The sequence below is a fragment of the Rattus rattus genome, chromosome 8 (genome assembly GCF_011064425.1).
Source record: "Rattus rattus isolate New Zealand chromosome 8, Rrattus_CSIRO_v1, whole genome shotgun sequence".
NCBI classification, from domain to species: Eukaryota; Metazoa; Chordata; class Mammalia; order Rodentia; family Muridae; genus Rattus; species Rattus rattus.
In genome coordinates, this window is record NC_046161.1 from 93,517,540 (window position 1) to 93,541,585 (window position 24,046).

The 24,046-nt window shown below is 45.7% G+C and overlaps 1 protein-coding gene across 1 annotated transcript in view; it reads right to left on the reverse strand.

The window, feature by feature from the left end:
- Positions 1 to 24,046, reverse strand: part of Ephb1 (EPH receptor B1) — a 433,582-nt gene that overhangs the window by 282,426 nt on the left and 127,110 nt on the right. The window contains exon 2 of the mRNA XM_032910279.1: positions 22,143 to 22,207. Coding sequence (XP_032766170.1) covers positions 22,143 to 22,207 — 65 coding nt within the window. The remainder of the gene's footprint in view (positions 1 to 22,142; positions 22,208 to 24,046) is intronic.

Sequence of the window (24,046 nt, forward strand, 5' to 3'; positions counted from 1 at the left end):
GACAGGGTGAGAAGTTTGGGTTTCAACCTGACTCCCAAAAACATAGGTGAGTTCTAGAGAGGAAACACAACAGGGAACCAAAGCTCAATGTTTAGGAGCTACCTCAAAGTAGGGAATAGGCTGGAGGGAGGTTTAAGTGCACAGAAGGAACAATTGGAGATCACAGATGAAAGAAGATGGGATCAGAGGAGGAGACCTGCAGAGTCTGGAGAGATATTTTGCGGAGACTCTCGCTGGCAGTGAATGGACCAGACCCAAGGGTCCATGGGCCCGGTGAACATCTTTTCACACTATTTTTGAGAATCTTGGGTCTTTAGAAATGCTGGTTTCCCTTTCTTTGTCTTCCCTTAAAAAAGCCTAAGGTTTCTATAGATCTTGGGTCATCTGCCTGAAGAGATACTCAATTTCTCTTTCTGGACCAGTTTTTGTTACCATGAACCTGTACTGCCCAAGAACAGATTTACAAAACTTCTCTATTCAGTGGCTACTTTCCATCCTCCACTTCTGAGCCCCTCCTGTGTTTGTCCCTGTTTTTCTCTCTTCCCACTAAAGAGCAGCCAAGTACTATGGTTGGCTCACCAGATTGGCATTAAAAAGATACAGTGCCAAGTCTTGGTTAGAAAGTAGCTGAGAAGATACCAGGAAGCAGAAACTGACAACATCTTATTTAATTTGATGCAGTTGCTTCTCTTACACTGACAATGTTAACCTAAACTCAAATCGATGCAAAGAGGGTAAATTAAGGTTTGTTTTTTTTTTTTTCAAAATTTTGGATAACTACATAACCATCTGGAAAAAAACCTAGCACACCCCATCCTCCATCATTACTCCAGAATAAAATTCTCAATAAATGAGAATTAACATTAAAAGCAAAAAAAAATATATGAAAAAGAACACAGAGAAAATTTCTCTACACTAATCGTGACACAAAACTCATGAGACCAGATAAATTTAATTTCACCAATTTTCTCACTTTTTAAATTTTCTCACTTAGTTAAATGGGCAAGGCAGAAACCACTATATGCAAATAGAAAAGAAAAAAAAAACCTTGATGAAAAACCCTCAAAACTATTCATGATGTGTCACAGTAACACATTAATTACCCCTAATACATGGAAAACTTACATATCCGTAAAAGAAACTAGACACGCAGGCAAAGAACATCAGCAAGCAGATCACTGAGATGCAGAGACACCTCTCAATCATGACAGGATGTGGCCTGTCAGTCAACATTACCTAAATGGTCTAGGCCATGTGTTGACCCTTTCGTTCATTGTTGCTGGTTAAAGAATATTGTTTGAAGATGCTACACTTGCAATGATACTGGAGATAAAATTTATGGTCCTCAGGCAGGAGAGATTGCTCAACAGTTAAGAGCCCTTACTACTCTGGCAGAAAACCAGGACTCGATTCCCACAACCAACATGGCCGCTCACAAACCATCCATGACTCCGGTTCTAGGAAATTTGATGCCCTCTTCTGGCCCCCCTCCACACTGTCACATATGTGGTGCACATACATATATGTAGGCAAACACATAAACTAAAAATAAATCTTTAAGAAAAAATTCTGATATACAACTAGACGGAGGGCAAATTGGTATTATTTCAAATAAAACCTCGGTTTTACTTACCAGCAATCTTAGCCACTCGCAGCCTTTGACTTGGCAATTCTACTTGGAGGACCATTCCTAAATAGATTTTTGTCACATGTGAAATCAGACATGGGGGGGGGGTGGACTGGAGAGATGGCTCAGCGGTTCAGAGCCCTGACTGCTCTTCCAGAGATCCTGAGTTCAATTCCCAGCAACCACATGGTGGCTCACAACCATCTGTAATGGGATCCAACGCCCTTTTCTGATGTGCAAGAAGACAGTGACAGTGTACTCATTCATATACATTAAAAATATTTTCAAAAAAATCATAAATGTACATAGTCACTCAAGCCTATCACCACCTTCAGAGGTAACCATGCCTCTGAGGAGAACATTTAGTAAGCCTTCCCCAGATCTTCTGACAGGGACCTCAGGGAGCTTTGCACAGCCAAGACAGAATGAAGAGCTATTCATCGAGATCAAATTTCTCACTAACGATTATTATAAATAATGCTTCTCTTTGTGGATCACACTTCCTATTTCACTGCATGTCAACTTCTTTATTCCCACCCATCTTCTTGGATCTCTCAATTTAATTCTTTAATGTGACTGAAGACCTTTGCTAATATCCATCAAGTGGCAAATGCATAAACAAAGTACTATGTTTCCATACAATGGAATATAATTCTGAACAGAAGGGGAGTAAAGAACTGATACATATTAGAACAGGGGTGAATCCCAAAACACTATGTCAAGTGAAGGCAGCTATGTGCCTCAAAAAACCACATATTATAGACTCTAAGAGCCAAGTAAACAAACAAACAAACAAACAAACAAACCAAAAGTATTTTTGCCTGGGCCTGGGCAGTCAACTTATGAATAACTACAAATGAGTGTTCAGAATCTTCTTTTGGGGGTTGATGGGAATGTTCCAAGATGGGACTATAATGATCAAAAACTCAGAATTTGCTAAAGTAATTTAATTATATGCCTCATATGAGTCCATCTATAGGATATAAATAAACACATCGCTACTGCTAAAAACAAACTTCATCCTCTTGTGCAATAGATACCTTAACTCCTAAACAATATGGACTTGGTCTGTCATTCACAGATACCATAACCATAGTTCTCCCTGTACCCAGAATGCCCTTACCACTTCTTTACTCTTCTATAGTTCAGCTTCTTAAACACTGTCACCACCCTGTACACAATGACTCTCTCTCTCTCCCTCTCTCTCTCTCTCTCTCTCTCTCTCCCTCCTCCCCCTCCCCCTCCCTCTCTCTCTCTCTCTCCCTCTCCCTCCCTCTCCCTCTCTCTCTCTCCCTCCCTCCGTCCCCCCCCCCTCCCCCCCCCCTCCTCTCACACACACACACACACACACACACACACACACACACACACACACATGCATGCATGCACAAATTATAGTTAAAGTTTCTAGGTATACAGGGACCAAAAATTAACACAAAATCAACACGTAATGAATCCAAATGTCTCTGGCAATGCTCACCATACCACAGCACATGGCTTCTCAGCTGCTTTGATTTTGTACACACAATATGCACACTTCATTCTGCACATGTCACACCACCCGAGGCCAACGAATTGAAACACCTCGGCTCAGATTTGAGCCAATCATATTCTCTAAACACTGTTTTTATTGTACGTGAGAGTGTTATGCACTGTATTAATTAAAGCATGATGGTTTAATTACAGAAAACAAAGACTTAATATTTTCCTACTGTCACTCCTCAGCATGCACTGGTTATCTTTGGGTTCTATTGCACTAGGATTTTAATTTTTAAAACTGCTATTTGAGTTGCTGACTCGAGTTTCATTTAAAAAGAAATCATTAGGTAAACTTGAAATTGTGACTGGAGCAGAATTTCCTACAACTTCCGAAATGGCCCTAAACATACATCTGCAATATGGTACTCTGAATTTAAGCAAACTAGTGTTCTGGGCATTGATGCAATCATAAATGAAAAATATTGATAACCTTGAAATATTGAAAATGCTGCATGACCTGCAGTATCCAATATTTAGTCAAGAGTTAATTCTTTATCTATAAAATATGCAATTATACCCATCTCATTAATGTACAAATTTGTCTTTAGTAAATAGTATATATTTATCTTAAATAAATGCTAAAATGGTAAAAATGACAGAGTTACTTTAAATAAGTTTTTTGTGACTCACTATTAGTAAGTTTGGTTTGCAAAACTAATTTTTAGGCCTTTGGACCCAGGATTATGTAAACTTTTCTAGGGCAAATCGTGTTGTAAGCTGAAGTCCAAGAAACTCTATTCTGATCCAAGTGGCAACTATTCCTCCAGTCAATCTTGTTTCTGGATGGACAGAAGATGCTAAAATGGAACCAAAGGCCGCATCTACAGAGGATGCAGGTGAAAGAAAACATCCCTGTCATTGACGCTAAAGACCTGAGAGTCCTTAAAAGTGCTCCAAGACGGGGTGAGACTCTTGGCTCCAGAACCTCATCCCAAGATTGGATTTCCACCCTGGAGGCCAGTGAGGCTATTAGCAGCCCAGCCATGTTCACCAAATCCAAGCACAGTTGGCCATTCTTGAAGAATGCTATCTCTCCCAAGTGGCCTTGCTCTTGTGTTCTCAGAGCTATCATGCTAGGTAAGGGGCTTCCATGGCCTGCCTTGTTTCTGTTTAATTTATCATCACTACTGCTGTCATTCTGTCAGAAAACAGTGCCAACAGATAAGACAAGGCCTGATCCAAGAGCACTTACGTTCATACCGAGGCCCAGAAGTCATGCCTGCTTCTTGGTATTATAGGCCTATGTACCCAGGGTTGTGTAAACTTTTCTAAGGCAACTGGTGTTACAAGCAGAAATCTGAAGAACTCTATTCTGAACCAAGTGGCAACTATTCCTTCAGTCTACCTTGTTTCTGGATGGGCAAATGATGGTAAAATGGAGGCAAAAGCAGCATCTAGGGAGGATGGAGGTGTTGCTGAAGTTCTGACAGACCCTAAGCCTTTGCCTATTCTGCCATCTTCAAAACCATCTTATCTCAACTGCACAAAGCCACAAAAATAAATAAATAAATAAATAAATAAATAAATAAATAAATAAATAAAAATAAAAAAATTAAAAAAAAAATGGCAGACCTGGCTGGACACCATTCAAGAGGGACAAGATCTTTTAACAAGTGGACAGACTAAGGATATTCTGTAACAGCTGCACACAAGTCAGATGCACGCTGGGACTGAACAAGGAGTCTCAGGCCTCACTTGCTCCATGATGATGTCCCCAGCTTAAATCTGGATGGTGATCAGTTTTTAGAATACTTCCCGCATGGGTGAGTTTATTCCACACAATTTAACATTCCGTAATACCCTCTTTGCGACGACTCTTTAATTGCTTTGTGTATGTGACTTTGGAGTCTGCCACTAAGCTGTGAGTTCCTTGAGGACGAGATTATGCTCGGACTAATTAGTTAGTTGATTTTGACAAGTAACCACTGCTGCCATGCAACAGCGTTTTATCCAGGAATATCTAGGATGCTCGTCTCATTTCCTATCCTAGATGACCCACATGCAAGGATTCAGTTGCCATGGAGTACATCCCCAAGTTTACAGCTCCCTAGTGCTCCAACTTGTGTAACAGGGCTGTTGGCTGGACGTTACCTGCAGATACCTGGAACTCGCCTTGCTCTCTTCAACACCATGTCCACACAGTGACCAATTCTATAAACTTAGGAAGAACTTGATGCTCTTCTTTCTGAATTAGTGTCATTTCTGCTAATCACAGGGGACTAGCTACCAAATCTTTCTTCTATTCTCTCCTTTGCGATGCCTCTATCCAGTGCTCTCTTCCTTTCCCCTTTCCATCACTGACTCTTCTCTCCCCTCCCAATGACTCTCCCAACCACTCTTTAAACTCTTCTAACCCTGTGATCTTCTAAAACGCAAATCCATCTCCTCCATGATCATACCTGTGAATGGTTGGAACAGTGTCGAGCGCATCTCTGTATTCCTAGTGCCTAGCTCTCAAAAACAAACAACAACAACAACAACAACAACAAAAATACTAGATTTCCTGGTACCTGGAAGTGCTATAAAAGCTACCAAAGCAAGGGAGCAACCGACAGTCTTATACATGTATAAAATATAGGAATCACAGCAATGGCCAGCATGGCATGATAGCCCTAAGGGTTCAACAGTAGCGTCCATATCTTCGCAGAAACCATGAGCTTTCTAATCGAACTGACGGCCCAGCTCAGCAAGAGGAAAACAAGCCTGGTACGAGAAACCTAGCCAACTACCCAGGGCAAATGAAGTCATGGATCTTGGAGGAGAGCCTGCAACTACCACTTTACTATACCAGCGTAACCCCTAACTACCCTCTAAATATTTATCTTTATACCCACAGATAAGTGTAGTCCTCACCCTTCATTAAGAAGACTTCTTTTACAACAGAGGGAGACCATTACAGAAAACCACAATCAATGAGAATGCAGCGTTGTGGAGCCCAGTCCCAACTGACATATTTACAACACAACTCCTGCATCCAACACTCAGTGATCACTGTGGAAGAGGAAAGAACCGGAAGAACAGGAAGTTTCTTTGGATAACTGTGTCTCCTAGAAATGCCAGAAATTACAACAGGACTCACCACCGTGTTCGCCTAAACTTGAACTTGGAAGACACCAATAGTGACACTACCGTGGAAAAGAGAAAGTTTGTGAAGCCTCAACCCTACACAAAGAACTACAGTCAACTAAGGAAGGCTGAAGACCAGGGAAATAGTCTCCTCCCCGTGGAAAAGCATACCAATTAGTCAGACAATACCTAAGGTCAGGCCTGAAAAAAACACCTACATACAAGTTACATTGTGTATCTGAAGGACTGAGCAGATCAACAATTCAAGAAAAGAGGACACACATTTGAAAGAGAACAGGAGGGTTCTAGGAGGGAAATAACGTGATCTTATTATAATCTCAAACAATGAAAGAATTATGTGAAAAGATTCTGGAAGCCAGAGGCAATGTGTGAGGCCCTACTGTGTTCTGCCTCCCTGACCACTGGTCCTTACTGTGAAAGACCACAAGTGCTAAATAGGGAGAAGAAGCAATCCACCTCGCACAGCAGGCAGACTAGTAATCGTCTTTCAAAGGGCACTATTATTGATGCAAATGGCCCGTCTGTCCTTGAGATAAGCATAATAAAGAAAACAATGACACCCATTAGAAAATACTGGCTCAGGCTTTCAGAAGAGGACTTTGATGAATGGGAATGACACCCCTTAGGTGCCTGCAAGTTCCGGGTTCCCTGGACCTGCTTACTGGAACTCAGAGCTGGTCTGTTGCTCTGGAAGGGCTCCCAGGTGTCTACAGATACTTGAACAATGAATATTGATTGTTTGCTAGTAGGCTGGTGTGTGTGTGTGTGGGTGTGTGTGTGCAGTCATACACTCGTGCATGTGTAGGAACCTCTCCCCTTTCAAGGCCACTGCCGTGAGTTCTTCCCACCATTCCTCCTCCATTTCCTTCTAGAACGTAGTCAGTTTTAATAAGTGAGGTTGATGGCCAGACTAAGCAGTACTAATTTTTAGTCAAAAATGAAGTTACTAGACCTGGGTCATTTCCACTCTGCCTGTGAAGACAACCTCAAACGGAACGCATGAGGAGTTCAGAACTTGATAGTTAGCCCTTCTTTGAAGTATTATGATGCCCTTCTCCACTCCCAGAATTCTCACTAACCTCCAGGATGCCACGACCTCGCAGCTCTACAAACCACGGTTACTAGGCTTGTAGGGAAGGCTCGCCTCCTCTGAACACTGAAGATAGGGAGAAGAAACGACTGAAATTTGGGCAGAAGGCTCAGTCGTTAAAGCGCTTGCTGCACAGCCTGAGCACCTGAGCTTGGATCCTCTGCATTCATAGAAAAAAGCCAGATATGCCTAACCCAGAGCTAGGGAGGCAGAGACACGCAGATCCCTGGGTTCACTGGCCAGCCAGTCTACATAAAAAGATGAGTTCCCAGCTTTAATGAGAGACCCTGTCTCAAAACACCTGATATTGGCCCCGGGCTTCCACACACCTGCATACACACGCACCCATGGACACCTGCATGCTTATATATTCACGTGACCACTTACTCACATGTACACACGCACAGCCAATTCTTAAAATCAGCTTTTCTCTCTGTTAACCTGGCAGGATTCTAGCTGTTCTAACCACTACCCTGCCCAGCTCGGTGAACTCATTTCTTAAGTCAGGATTGGATAAGACAAGAGAATCCACTCATTCTCCAAACAATGTTTGAGGTATTGGTGACCCAGCAGAAAATAGACAAATCTGCAACCCCCGTGGACCTTATAATGTAACACAGTGAACCAGTCAGTGAGCAAAGGAGACAAATAGGAAGGTACCCGTGTAGCTGCTTCTTCTGAATTGAAACGCTCCCTCCTGGAGGGAAGAGAGGTTCATAAGACCCAGGATGCTAAGGAAGCTTAGAACTCAGGAAGCGCAGAAAGTTACAAGACTCATGAGGCCCCTTCCTGATGTTACATAAGCAGTAACCAACTGCTAGAGGAAGAGGAGACTCTCAAGTGGAACTGCCTGCAAGCTGGATGGAGCTCCAGGGGTCTGGCTTTGGTGAGTCACCATCCACGGTGATGTGGGCTTTTAATGGCACAGCTGCTATGGGATCACTCATTCTCCTAGAACTTCGAGTTCGTTTTCTTAAGTGACCTTTGCAAATGTATTAGTTCACCAAGCAGGAATAGACTGGGTGAAATTGTTTTTTAGGTCTGTTATTGGTATCCTACAATAGAGTTTGTTTGGATTTTGTTTGTTTGTTTGTTTGTTGTTTTGTTTTGTTTTTAATCTTTCTGTGGGAACAAAAGTATGCCACAAAATAACACAGTGTTACTTTGGAAAGGGCTTCTGAAATTTAAAGATACCTACCAGCCAGGCTGGAAGTCCATTCCAGATACAAGAACAACAAATCCCATGAATTAATAGCCTGGTATATGCCAAGAAAACCAGGACACCAGTGTGGCCATAAAAACACAGAGTCAGGAAGACTGGGAAGTGGCCAAGAGCAGGAGGCCTCACCTCTGCTAACTATAGTCTTGTGACCACAGACAACTTTTGAGTTTCAGTCTCTCCACATGCAAAATACTATTTTCCTTGCAGGGTGTGGTGAGGCCTCAAAGGTGGTGGTAGTAACTCTTGTAGAGTGTTCAGCAACTACCACTTGCTGACTACCGGCAATTACTGTTACTACTACGATGGCCATCTTTACTGTCTTAACCTCAAGACCTGCCCCTAGCTGAGTCAATGGGGTGTGGAAGCCATCTTGATTCTAGATAAGTTATCCTACCCTGTGCTCAGCAGAATGTAAGGACTTATCGTCCAAATTCCCTCTCCGTACAAACCCAGCAAAATAAGCAACAGCCCTTCTCTTTGCTGACAATTTCCCAGGCTTCCTCTGAGCCTACATCAGTGCAGACCATCTTCTTTCAAACAGGCTTTCAGTGGGACACTATCTTCCACGAGCCCACAGGAAACAAAACCAAATCCAGCTCAGAGGCTCTGGGTCCACTCTGCAGTCTGTAATTGGACATCACCTGCTGTCAAGGGAAGCTGTGATGTCAGTAGAAATGGTTGCCACTGTGCTCTGTGGGACAATAATGGGAATATGATGGCCTTGCCCAATCAGGGGAGACGGTTGCCTCTCTAAACATGCCTCCAGCAGTATTCAACTTCATCAAGCATAGAGGAACCCACAGATTCATTAGGGCAGCAGATAGGTCAGAGACACCACCATCTAGCCTCTCACCAATCAGTGTGGACTCCGAGAAAGAAGCTCCGGTATAGACAGTAGGTTAAGCCTGAAAGAGCTGCGAGATTAGACAAACTAGAGGGCTAATGAAAAGGTAAAATTCGGTCCTTGGGGCATAAACTCCTACATGCCCAGAGGGACCTGTCATTTAGCACAGCAACCAACCAAGACAACATTTCCTCAATGGCTCCCAAGAGGGCCTGAGCTTCCAGCTCACCTCCCAATATGCTTAATTTACCTCCCAGATGTGCTGGGCTGGGAGAATATGAATGGCCCCCTCACGCATCACCAAAGTCTACGAGGTATACTGAAGAGAAGGGTGGCTCATGGAACATTGTTTCTTTCCGGCTAGCATCTTGAAAGGGCTTCATATTGCCTGTTGTATGACACAAAACAGAGTTCTCCAGACTCCAGAGTCGGAGCATAGATACACTCTTCGGAGAGCACAAGAGTAAAGGAGTGAAGAGACCTAATTAGAATATGGAGAGTGTGTACACCTGATACCCACCGCAGCCTCTAAAAGCAAAAGTCCCCGAGATCCACCTGAAGCAGCCACCCAGCCTCCGCTCCCAGCTGCCACGACCTCTGTCTCCTCACGTCCTCTCTAATAGCATTCAGTGCTGTATGACCTTGCCTTATGACTTTTCCAGCGGGAGATATGAACAAATGTCTCTTCACCATAGATGGGACACTAATCATGGATCAAAGAAACGATTCTACCCAAGGCCAGCTTGGTGGACCAATGAGGGGACTTACAGGGTGTAGGAGGAATGGGGGAGTGCTAGCAGGTATCTGTGTCACCCCACTGCTGGATGGTAGGGATATGAGCAAGCGAAGGAGAAGGTCCCAAGTGAGTACACCAGATACTGAGAGGGAGCATTTGTGCTTCACAAACAAACTTAGAGTTCAGAGGCTCTGCCCAAAAGGGAATCCCCCACAGCAAGGACCTGGTACTTTGTGATACCCAGAAAACCAAGATACCAGCTTGACTACAAGAGCAAAGAGTCAGAAAGACTGGAAAGAGATGAGGCTGGGAGATGACCAGGGTCAAGGGAGACCTTCTTCTGCAGTCCTGCCCAACCCAGAACCAGATCATGGTGTGATTAGCATGGGAAAAAATCACCAGCTCTGGGCTCAGCCAGACCCAGCTGGTTGACCAGAAGTACCTCTTTAAACCTCTCCAAATCAGTTTTCCCCTTTGCAACACAGATATGCTAAAAATACGTAGTCTGTGAGATGGACATGAGGATTAGACAGAATGTATACCTGATGTGCCTAAAAACTCAAGTCATACTCTTTGGGGAGTTTCAGAATGGATGGATACAAGCCCTCTGGTGAGACAGGCTTGGTGGGCTTGGTGCTCCCTCAACAACGTGTACCCTCTGAAGCTCTCTCCTGTCTGCCTGGTGGTCTATCCTTGTGTTTCCAGCTTCTTCACCACCATATGTGTGGTATGTGTGGGAAACTTAGGTGCACATACAGTTGGGAGTGCTAGTCACGGTCCTCTCTCAAGTACGCTCCCTTCTTCAAGGCAAATGAGACTTGACTCCTCAATACTCTGGGAGAAAGAGAACTTCCCTCACTCCTCAGGGACCCCATGCCATGGAGCCACCACATTACCAGAAGGCCCGAGGTCCAGCAAACAGGCATCTTTACGAAGCCTGACACATTTCAGATCCCAGTATCCACCGCCACATCAGGAAGAGCTCAGACACCCGCAGGCCTGTGCCTCAAAACGAGCATCTGGTCCACACACCCCCAAGCCACTGGCAGCCCCACCAGGCAGCAACATGGAGTACCAGGCCCTGCCTGGAGTGGGGTCTCTAACCATTATGACAGCTGCTGCTGCTGTTGACACTGCAACAGTGACAAATTCATCCTTCTGACAGGATCCTTTTAAATAATTCACAGGGAGCTGGGGATTAAGACACTGTTTCTCTCTGTCTCTGTTGAGATTTAAAATACCTCCAGCTGAGGGATTTAAAGAGAATATAATGGCCTGGCCCTCTAGGGTCTACCCTCCCCCTTTCCTCCTCTTTCCCATTTCCCAAACTCACCCCCACCCCACCAGCCAGCCCTATAACGAGAAGGTCCAGAAAACAAGAAAGAAAGGGGTGGGGGGAAAGAGGGGAGCCAGTGCTTGGCTGGTCACTATGGCAACGGTGGCAGGGTATTCAGCTACTATTATCCCAGTACCTCACACATGTGATTATCTTAAGCTGTCTATTGAATGTGGCTCGCACTGCTGCCCAACACGGCCTTGTTCGACAAGGCAGGGGCGGGAGCTGCAGGCCCCAGCTGCCTAATAGAGCTTGGCTGAGCCCTTAGTGCTCCCGACGAAGGGCACAGAGTTAGCCCCAGAGAGACTACTGGCATTTTCATTCGGTTTGGAAGGACTGCTGCTCCGAATGTCTAGCACAGGCCAGTCTGAAGCTGGTCCATCGCACTGGGTCACAGGCTGCAAAAACGGGCTTCTCATTCTGGGAGCTCATAACACATGGGCCATGCTGGCTAGAGCCAGCTGGAACTCTCCTAGAGACCAGGGAGCCAGCCCTGCAAGGAAGGAGGGGCTCTTGGCTTCGTTACCATCCTCTGAGTACAAGTGAACTAAATCTGGTCTGAGAAGAAGGATGCTTCTCCTCCAGTCTGCTGTCCCCCCCTCCCACAACTGGAGGGAAACATGGTCAGAGCCTACAACCTGCTTTGGGGGACTGACTATCTTTTTCCTAGGACTGCTAGAGCTTACTGCCAGGATGCCTGTGGAGGAGTCTGATGCCCACTGAGGAAAATGATCTCACTCCTTTGCTTCTTGGACCTGGCTTTGGATTATTTCTACACCGAGGTGCCTTGATCCATGAGCATTCCTTAAATGACAAGATCAGTCATTCATCAGTACCTACTAAACGCATTCTACCTTTTCCAGAGTCTCTCTCAAAATTCAATTCTCGAGTTGAACGCATTAGCTGAGATACTCTCGGGTGGCAGCGGGACACCAGCATCTTCATCAGTGGCTTGCACTTAGCCCCCTCTAAATGTCTACCATCAGCCTGGCCTTGTCCCCACCTGCAGCTCTATGCAGATAGCCACAAACAGGTCCCAATAACCTCCAAGTGTGTCACGGCTGGCTCACCTTTGCATAATGAATTAATTGTCTGTACCCACGTGCAAACACAATCCATTATCAGCTGGCATGCAGTAGTCAAAGCAGAGATCTCAGCAAGATAAGTCTGAATGCTTACTCTGACATCACATTGACTGTTCTGTCCTTGTGACACCTGGACATGGCTCAGACTTGCTCTTCAATCATGATGAATCAGGACCAAGTGCACGGAGGTGAAGATGCAGTGCATCTCACACACACACATACACACACACACACACACACACACACACGCACGCACACGCACACGCACACACACACACACACACACACGTGCGCGCACGCACACATGCATAACACACATATACACGTACTCGAGCAGGCACGCATGCATGTATACACACAATTCAATTGCAGGAGGAATTCCGAGACCACCTGATAGAACAAAGCGACTCACTAAAGTCCCCTCACAACTCCCCCTTCTGAAGTGTCCTCACTTCTGTGTGATTACTAAGGCTTTGGGGATGGGAACTGGCTCTACCATCATCAGATATCACTGTCTCTTCTGGATTTCTGACCAGGGTTCATGTGATCTGTGAGTAAGACTTCACACTTCATGTCTACTTCGACTTCTTATCTTCTGCCCCTAAACCTTCAGATCTTAGATTACCTGCTCCAGCTGTCCCTTTCAAATATGCTTTTACATAAGAAAAGACTGACTCCTCAGGCACTCCCTACAAGCACCACTCTGGACTATGGTGCGAATCTCATGTTTCCTATGGTAGAGTATTGGGAGACACTGCCCTCTGCTCATTGCCTTCCTGCCTTCTTGTTCCTCCAGCATCTATGGCCCCTTGAGTCCCTCTTCACACTCCTCCACAGCCAGTGGGACAAGAATGAACTTTGTGGTCAGACAGGCCTGGGGTCAGTCTCTGTGCTGTGACTTTGAGTAACAGCCCTGAGATTTAAGGACACCACTGAAAAATGGAAGAAATGTCACCTACTGCGGGTGTCCTGGTGAGAGTCAGTGAGGTGATACGTACCATCCTGGAACCTGGTACACCAGGTCAGTGTTTAACTGATGGTGACCAGTAGTGGCAGCAGTTAATAAAAATCCTGCTATCAATAACAGGGTGTATTCTCTGGCCTTCGTTTGGGAAAAACAATCTAATGGAAATGCTCAAATGTTTATTTTGTTCCCACAACCCGCCCCTCTAACAAGAGCTGGTGTGCAGTGCTGTCACAGTACTAGTCAAAGCAAGCAGCATTGCCCTGAACTAAAAAAAAAAAAACAAAAAAAAAAAACAAGGTAAACAAAATTAAATCCTCACTGTCACTCCTCAAATAAATGCTTACATTGATGCAAAATATGGGCCCCAGCAAGTTAAAGACCTTAGCAGGAAATGGAAATAATCCCAGAACATCAGCTTCTAAATCCTAGGCTTGCTCCCTTAGAAATACAGTGGTTGATAAGGAAAGAAAAACTTCATCAGGGAGCTGCCCTGTTTCCGCAGGAGTTCATCCTTCCTAGGGTCAGACACAGAGTCTTCATCTTTTATCTGATGACTCTTCCATTCCCTCCATTCCATTCCTTTCCTCCTCTCTCTCTCTCTCTCTCTCTCTCTCTCTCTCTCTCTCTCTCTCTCTCTCTGTGTGTGTGTGTGTGTGTGTGTGTATGCATGCCTGTGTATACACATGCATATGTGAATGTATGTGCATATGTGTAGAAGCCAGAGGTTGATACTACTACCTGCCTTACTCAATTGTTCTCCACCTTATCTGTTGAGACAAGATCCCTCTCAGAGTCCAGAGCTCACTGATTAGTTGGATTAGTTGGTCAGCAAGTCCTGTGGGTATCTCTTGTCTCTGCCTTCTTGCACTGGGATTGCAGGCGCATGTCAAGTCCAACTTTCTGCAAGGGTGTTAGAGATCCAAACTCATACCTTCATGCTTGTGCTTCTGGAACTGTCAATTGAGCCATCTCGTCGACCCCTTCTGACTTCCTAATTCAACATAACCTTGCTTCTGACGCTCTGCCCTTCACTCAGGTTTCTTATCTGAGTAGAGCTGAGTTCAGGCTAGAATAGCTGATCTGTTCCTCTCCATTCAAGAACTCTGCTCTCTTAAGGTCCCAAAAGCCCCTTATCTTTCAAGTCAGGAAGAGCTGTCATTCAGTCCTCAGGTTAACATAACTTTTGCAGAAGAGTTTCAGTGCTGAAACAACCTTCCCATAGAGGGCTTCTGAGATGACAGGGGACACCTATCTGTCCCAGTCAAGTTGAGTTAAGCCTATTAGAGTGCAAATAAGCCATGTCTGGCCTAGGAAAAGGACCCATCCACCCCCACCTGCCTGTGTGCTTCCAGCTGAGTTAGAACCTGCAATGGATCAGCCACTAAGGCAACTGATTCTTCCTGGGGCCACATCCCAAAAGGGGAGAAGTTGGTATAGATAAGCTCTGTGGATTTTGGACAGACCTAATAAGTGGATGAATGCATGTGGGGCATTTCTAAGGGCAAGAAAGGAAATTAGTGTGACATTAGATGCTAGAAAGCCACAACTCCCAAAGTGCCTTAATCCAGTAAACTAGAAATAAAAACACCCTCACCCCCATTTTTTTAACTTGCATGCATGCACACATGTACAAACATATGTACACACACACACACACACACACACACACACACAGAGAGAGAGAGAGAGAGAGAGAGAGAGAGAGAGAGAGAGTCCTTAGCCCAACTCTCCTCCCCTAGTGCCCACCCACCCTCCTACCTCACCAGGCAGGCCTGTTGGCCAATTCCTTCTGAGAGCAGATTCTGAACCTTCTGGACCACCCTCCATCTCCTGGAGGAGGCCCCACCTCCCAGCTCTAGTCCTGAACCCCCCCTTGCCTTTGTCTATCACTGTCTTTGTCAGGCAGGTGATTTTAAACTTCCATTCCTAAAAGACGCATAGTATATAAAAAATGTTTTAAGTGCCTCGGGTGTTTTGCTCCTCATTGCTTCATAAAAGTGACATTAATAGCCAGGGAAGAGCTCAGCTGAGTGCAATTAGGGAGGATGTTTCAGGTATGAAAGCTGTTTTGAGCCTGCTAATGTTTCCTAATTACAGGCCTTTTGGTAGAGAGAGAAAAAGATAAAGAGTGGGTGGGAGACACAGGGTGGGGAGGCCTGACTTAGCTCAGTGGTTTACCTGAAGAGGGAAGGAGAGGAGAGAGGGGGAGGGAAAGATCAGGGGGCCAGGGGTCAGCAGCAGGGGGCTGGCCACTCTCATCTGAGAAAGCTAAACTAATTCCTGAGTAACAGCTAAGGCAAGGATTCCATTCATGTCTGGAACTGTGAGAAAAAGCCAACCTTTTACACAGTGTGCCTGAATTCCTGGACCTCAGGGGCGTCTCGGCTTGAGTCTTCCACAATTCACAGCTGTGGTTTGTCCTAAGCAGGAATCTCATTAGTTGTGCCCTAGTAGAGGATCAGCCTACCAGGGGTTAAAGGGCAACAGGGACACTATTGAGCCATGGGATCTAAGGTGAAGATTTATCTGCTGGCTGTTCCTCATTTTTGTTTCCATAGCAGTAAGACAGAGCTTGGGAAAGCCCTGTGGTTGGTTCACATAGGCCTCTTCTCTTGTGTTAGGTTTGTTTGCTGTTATTTTTTAATCTTTCTTATTCGCTAAGAACTTTGTGGAATCTATACCCTGAGAGAGTTACAGTATGTCCCCCTTCCCTACAGTCCCTAAAGTTTTCACTGGGCCTAGCTCAACACTGAACGTGAGCAACAAGTCCTCTATTTGAGGGTGAGTATAGAATCCAAGACAAGCCACTTAGGCCTGAGTAGAACAAATACCAAGGCTTCTGCTGGACGGAGGGGCCAGCAACAGCTGTTTCTTCTTTTCCAGCATAAAAATGGAAGAGCCTAAAGGGCAGAAGCTGCTGTGGACATGTCGTGACACAGAGGAGCTGTAGCGTCCCACCAATACCCAATGCTGTGGGAGATGAACAAGAAGAAGGAGCGAGAAGAGACAAAAAATAAAAGAGACAAGTGTGGGACAGGGTATAGAGTGGGAGTCAGCTCACCCCCATGGCTAGACTGGCCCAAGCCACAGCCCAGGCTACTTGGACCATCTGTGCGTGAGCTCAGCTCTGTCCTCACAGACTGCTTTGCACTTCTGTCCCTGGCCACCAAAAGCCCTGACTGAAGGCTTGTTGATGGGAGGTGCCAGGACTTAGCCACCAAACCATATGATCTCAGACCAACACACAGTATGGAAAAGCACTACCTGGGTGCACCCTCTGCCCTCCTGCTGTTGGCACGCCTCCAAAGTCAAATAGGGGACATTCCATTGACAAAGCCCTTTCTCTCATCCACAGCTAAATTTCACTTGGATCTGCCCCTAACCCAGCTCAGGCGTTTCTAGCCTAATTAGCAGGATTGAGTCATCAAAGGCAGAGGAGAAGAAAATCAGCCCTCCAGAGGGCTGATAATGGCCTAGTGTTTCCTAAGTAAGTGCCAAAGAAAACTACTTTACCTACCCTTGTCCTGGGTGGGGCTGCTACCTAACAGAACAGAGGAGGTGAGGGAGTCTAAAAGGCAGGCCCTGATCACGTAGGCAGGGATCTGCCAATGGGGATGTGAGCAGAGATTTGATGTCACGACCTGGGGCTTAGGCTGCTGCTCTATACCTGTGTCACTTACCAGCCCAGAAAAATAGGAATTGATTTTGTTGGCCTTGGAAGAGACAGGCAGTTGCTGGAGTGGCTTTCTCTCCTGAGTGTAATTTCCTCACTCCCATGAGAGCCAGCTGGCAAGAGCACCTCAAGCACTTGAGGATGGAGGGCAGAGCCAGGGATGCCAAGAGACCCAGACAGGCCACACACCTGGATAGCCAGATAGTGGGTATGGGGGAAGCCCTGCAGAAGCCTTCAGCGTGTACTGGGAGTTAATGGCCAGCCATAGACTTTCAAATGGGAAAGTAGAGCTTAGCTTAGTCAGTTCAATAATCCTTCCACCACAACACAGAACTGCCTAGAGAGGCCTTGGTAAAACTCCTTTAATGTCATCTGTCTATACACAGACATGTATGCACACATGCACATTTATCTACACAGGCATAGACATACACACAAATATACATGTGCACTCAGATACACACACACCACATATATACGCAGAAATATAAATGTATACAAATGTTTATAACATTACACATACACATAAATATGCACATATACATAGATATACACACAAAGATATATTCACACACATATATAAACATATAATACACACATATATACATATACATATAATTATATGCCCAACACAGGCACATATAGGCGCATATACATAGACAAACACACATATATAAATATGTGCACATACATATATATGCATATACAAATACACACACATACACATGTCTACACACACACACACACACGCTGATTACACACAGAGAGTGCACAGGAGCCCAGTTTACTCAACTCAAATACACACACATACACATGTCTACACACACACACACACACACACACACACACACACACACACGCTGATTACACACAGAGAGTGCACAGGAGCTCGCTGTGGGCTCGCCGAGCTTGACTCTGGATCCCTTTTGCAGTTTTCCTCTATCAAGCCTTGGTGAAGAATGGCTACTATTAAAATAGTCAACCCCACATGCCACTGGCTGTGAAGGTGATTCCGAGGCAGCACAGAGACACGTGGAATCTGGAAGCCCACAGAGAAGTCTTTGAAGATAGGAACTTACATAGATATTCACTTAGAGACTCACATCATAGACACAGGAACTGACACAAAAGAAGGCCGTCTATGGCCCAGGTACAATAGTAGGTGAGCTCTGCCCAAGCTCTTTGAGAGCAAAGGGACTTTGGGCTTGGGTTTCCAATGAGGAAATTGAATACACCAGATTCTCAGGGGACACACAGACTTGCCTCTAACCCATTATAGTCAGGGTTTGAAAAAGAAAGGCGCCTCCAGGGCATCCATTCTCTTTGGTCAGGCTCATCTCACAGGTAGTGCTATTTGCATTGCTAACTAACTCTTTATTGACAGTTGGATATTGCTAGGCCTCTAACTCTTTGTTGGGCTACAATGAACCTGTCCTGGGCATCTCTTAGTGTAGAGCCCTGGGTTACAGATGCAAAGAAGTACCACTTACTCAACTGACAAACATTCCTGGTGACCTGGCCCTGCTAGGCTGGCACCAGGGACACAGACCTAGAGCAGACCCACCCTCTGGGCCTTGAAAACATGGCCACATCGTTTCCAGATGGTAGTCTGTGAGAGACCAGTGCTGTGATCACTGAGCCGTAGATGGAGGAGCACCCAGGAAGGTCCCAAAGGGGATAGAATAGAGCTGACACATTCGGGGCACCAGGTCAGTAAGGAGGGCAATAATAGAAGAGGCCAGGCAGCATCTAGAAACAGGACTGACTATGGAGGACCATGTAGTCATGAAAGCCACTATTTACTGTTTACTCACTACCCAGAGGTCTTCTACTGCGGAGAGCTGAGAAAACAAGGGTCTCTCCAGCCTAGGAAGGGGTTCTGGAGAACCTCGCTGGGGTGTCTTCAAATAACCACAGTCCTTTAGAGGGAACCCAATACCCCCTGGCATTGTCCACCTATAATAGGAATTTTGCTTTTTCCCTCTGTTTACCAGGTAGCATGTGACTTTGATTAAACCAAGAGACTTACATTAAAGGTGGGCTGCTTAATTACCAAGCAGTATTTTGAATTCAGGCATAAGTAAGTTCTGACTTTGACATGCAATGTTACAGTCAGCTTTCTAACAACAGGACTGCAAATGGCTCATGAGCTAGGTGTGGGTGTTGAGCCAAGCCCAGATCAGGCAGTTCTCAAGCACGAGAGCAGAGAAACACAGATAGCCACATAAACCAAAGGTCTCTTAGGCTCCTCCTCTGTGGAGGTCAGCATCTACTGCAGTGTCCGCTGCCTCCCCTCTTTGGAAGGACAAAGAGATCCCTTCTCAGGGCAAGACAAACTTAACCCAAAGCTCTCTCCAGGCTCATGACACCACCCAGTTGCCTTCTCCAGCCTGATTCACTAATGACTTACTGACTGCAGAAAGATAATTCAAGTGGCCTAGATCTATAACTTTTCCGCTGGTCCAAAGTAGATATGAATTACCCAGTATAGCTTTTTAGCGTCTCATATGGCCTAAACTCCTCAGGGTCTGAAGTTTATCATCTGTCCCAGCCCTAAACTGGACTTCTCTTCACCTAGACAGGTTGCACCTCAAATCTTACCCCTGACATAAGGCCACAGCTTCCTCTTCTCCTCTCGCCTCAGGTGTGCCTGCATACCTGACCACAGCCTCACGAGAGCTCCCTTCACCCCAACAGTCAGTCCATAAGATGCCAACATATGCATGGGCAGCCTTCACTTACAACTTGATCATAGCTTCAGCCATATTCCTTCTGGTCTTATCTGGCCTCTCTCCAGTAGTGAAGCTGGTGTAAATGTCCTCCACCTCCTAAAGTTGCATGCCTCAAGACTCCCCAACCTCATCCCTATCTCAGACAGAAGGTCTGAAGTTAGGATAGATTCCATTTCATGGCTTCCTTCACCGATCTAGATCATACTGATCTTTCCAGATACCTTGATTTCTGTCCTTGGCAAATGTGTCCCCAGTATCCCCAGTCCTCCATGTCCTACACTGTCTTCATCCCACTTCACTGCCACGAACTCTCTCACTTTACCTCTTACTGACTGGGACTATGTAATCACGGCTTCCAGCCCCTACCCTGGTGCCCTCTGAAAGCATCCATGAAGGTTACCAACAGGGACCTTGGGGCTAGACATAGTGGTAAGTCCATACCCAGCAGCCTTTGGCACTCTTGCCTCCTCTCCTTCCTTGACACGCTCTCCACTTGGTGTCAATAAAAGGGTCCTCTTAGCTTCCTCCCACCAAGGCCATTCCTCTGTCTCATCCTTCTGTGTCTGACCCTTTAGTACAGAGACATACAGCCAAGCCAACAACGTGATTTGTAGAGGGGAACAACCTTTGTGTATGCAGGGATCCTAGACTGGTCATCTCGTCGGCTTTGCATGAAGTCTCGGTTCAAGTGGACTGCTTCCCCTGGTTGCCCACAGTACTTCTAGCAGTATTTGGCCCTGTCCAGGAAGAGAAGCCTTTGCTAGGTTCTAACTCATTGATCTGGGGACTGCTAGCTTCATCATGGCTCAAGGCATGGCACTTATGCCTGGTAGTGCCACCTGCAAATGCAGGAGTCGGGGGTGGGATCTGAAAATGAGAGCCCTGGGGAGTGGACACTGAGAGCACCACTGGTGTGCTGACCACCTGAGGAACTCTTAGGATACAGTGAGGCCCTGTTGCACTGAAAGTCCCCTGTGGATGCTACTTTACCAAACACAGGAAGTCAAGGACAGGTGAAGAAGCCTAGGGCTACCTTGCTCTACCTGACTTCTCTTCTTGTATGGAAAGAACCTACTCATCCCTCTGTACTCTCCTTTTATGTCAAGACCCAGAGCCAACCAACCACTGTGAGGACATGAGATCATCTTCTCTATCTCCTCCATCCCACTGTAGTCCAGCATTTCTGACCCCCCCCCCTTCACTCCTCTCAATGGGCTCTGGGAATCGAGCATTTTAATCTGATGCTTTGGATACACCTAAGGCACCTGAAGGAGCCTCTTCCAGGCCTTTCTCCCAGCAGTTCTATCAGCAGGGTGTCCCTTTTACTCTGCTGCCCAGATCTCTCCATCTCCTGGAAGATTAATAACCAAGGACCCTCTGACTGAGCTGAGTTCTAATACGCCCCAGCTCATCCTGACACTCTCTACTCTGCCATGTTCAATGCATAGACTTGTGCTTCATGTCTTTTCATGACCAACCCTTTATGGGACCAGATGTCTCTTCCACCTGGAGCACCTTCCCAAGCCCCCCATGCCATACCTAGCAAACTTCTGTTCGCTCCCCTAAATCCAGCTCACATGAACCTTCTTCATTTAGATTTCTTGTCCCCTCCAGTTCCTCATTCATAGCTCTGTATCACATGAGTCTATTGGTCTCTCCAGTGTCACAGAGAAAAGACACACTCTAATTCATCCATGAACATGGTTGGTTTTCACAGCAGACCGCAAGCATCGCAAAGCTGTTCATCATAGCTACAGGGTCTATCCAGGTACGTGTACACAGACCAAACGAATGAAGAATGTGTTTCTATGGAAAGTTCCAGGTGAAAGACAGCCTCGGCCCTTCTGACTGCCAGTCCCTTCTTCATGCCCATGGCCTCTTTGCAGCCTGTGGGCACTGCTGATCTCTGATGTGCTATAAAGGCATTAATTTTAATGTCTCTTTTCTGACACATCTATGGCTCGTGTTGCCTGGGAGCTAGCTGTCTGGATGGACTGGGTCAAGAGATGCTCTACACCACACATAAGGGAGCATCTCAGGTCTAAGACCCTGTGGTGCTGCTTTCTGGATAGGCAGTGTACCCCATATTCACTCTGTGCACTGCTATCCACATGTATGCTTCTAGGAAAGCCCTGTACCTCCCAGCCACCTTGTGGAAGCTGGACATCTTCTGCAGGACTGAGGGATGCTGGTGCGATACTCACCCCAGAGGCAGGGTTGGCCGTCCATCCCAACTCTGCAGTGGCAGTCCTTGTGTCCATCAATGTTTCTGCAAATCAGAAAGAGAACAGAGTGTGAAGCTATGTGTGATAGTAGCTGGTACCAGAAATAGTCTTGGGTAACTTCACATTCAGATTCCTTTGTGACGACCAAGACACAGTGAGGGGACAAAATCTGCTGAGACCCATGGCAGATCTCATGTTCTTCTCTCCAGGACACCCCGGTTGCCTATGCCTTAACCCATCTTGACACTCACATCCTATTGCCCATATCCAGCATCTACCCACATTGTATTGCTCAACCCAAGGGCTTTCTTGGGGCCATGCTGACCCAGTAACCAAACTACAAGCCTTTCTCTAGCCTTACTGAGCTCTCTGTGTGTTCTCTTCCTCTGTTCCTAACTGCTTCTCTAGCCTCAGTTTTCTCCCCACAAATTCCCCTGCCTTCTCCAAGGTGTCCATGTCCCTGTTGATGTCCTTAAAAGTTCTCAGACACCAACTGCTCACCTAAATAGTGACATTCCCACAAGTCTCTTTGCCCCTGGGCCAGACATATGCCCAACCTCTCCCCCAGTACCTTGACAGAGACTTAGAAAATTTGACAAAGGGCAAATCCAAAACAAGAATGTAGTTTCAACCCTAGCATCAGTCCAGACAAACATTTCTTTATCTCCTGTTGGTCTTCTAAACCTACTGCTCCTAGCTCATTCTGTCCCTGCCCCCAGATAATGGTTGATCCATTGTCATCAAAAGTAAAAACTATTGTCTTTAATTATATAGGACTGCTTTTTCTGGCTGTTTCGAAGATCAGAGTTTTAAGAAAAACTCATATTTTGAGACTATTATAGTTTTTCCTTGGTTATTATTTGGGGGTAGGAGACTTTTTTGAGCTAGGGTCTTGTGCTGTTGTCCAAGTTGGCCTTGAACTCACAATCCTCCCTGCTCCAGCTCTCAAGTGCTGGTAGAGCATGCTTGTATCACCAAAGCCAGCTTCATTCTTTCTCACTGCTAAGCACAATGCTGTTTTATGAATGCACTTGAATTTTTACATACGTTTATTCTCTTCCATATTGGGGCTATTGCATGAGAGTAGGAGAATTCTGCTCATTCCAAACCTTCAACATTGCATACTTTGCAGACTGTGTCTTCTTCATGACTCAATAGTGTTCCATCCTCCCTCTCCCTCTCCCTCTCCCTCTCCCTCTCCCTGTCCTCCCCTCCCCTTCTGTGTCACACTTTTCAACTCCATTAATCTATCAGTGAGTATGTTGATTAATCCTATATTTTAACTATTGTGAACAATGCTGGAATAAACATAGCATGCATGCTTCTCTTTGACGAAATGATTCCATCCCTCTTTTAATACATACTCAGACATGGGATTGCTAAACAGTATGGTAATCATCATTTGGTTGTTTTGAGAGCCACCCCTTCTATTTCCCAGAGTGATCTTACTCAATTACATTTCCACCAGCAGAAACAAAGAATGCTGCTTTTCTTTCCTTTCTCACCAGTGTCTGCTGTTTGTCTTCGCCGTGGCAGCCATTCTAAATGCAATGATAATTCAGTGTGGTTTTGATCTGCATTTTCCTGAGGATCAATGAAGCTGAGCACATGTGTGTATGAGTTATGAGTCTCCACATGTATGTGGATGCATTGTGTACACATGTGTGCATGTGTGTGCTATGTGTATGTATGCGTGCATATGTGTGTATCTGTGCATGTGTGTTTGTTTGTGTGTGTGTGTGTGTGTGTGTGTGTGTGTGTGAGAGAGAGAGAGAGAGAGAGAGAGAGAGAGAGAGAGAGAGAGAGAGAGAGAGATTCAAACTCCTCCTCATGCTTGTGTGGTAAATGATTTACCCACTGAGCCATCTCTCCAACTGCCATAC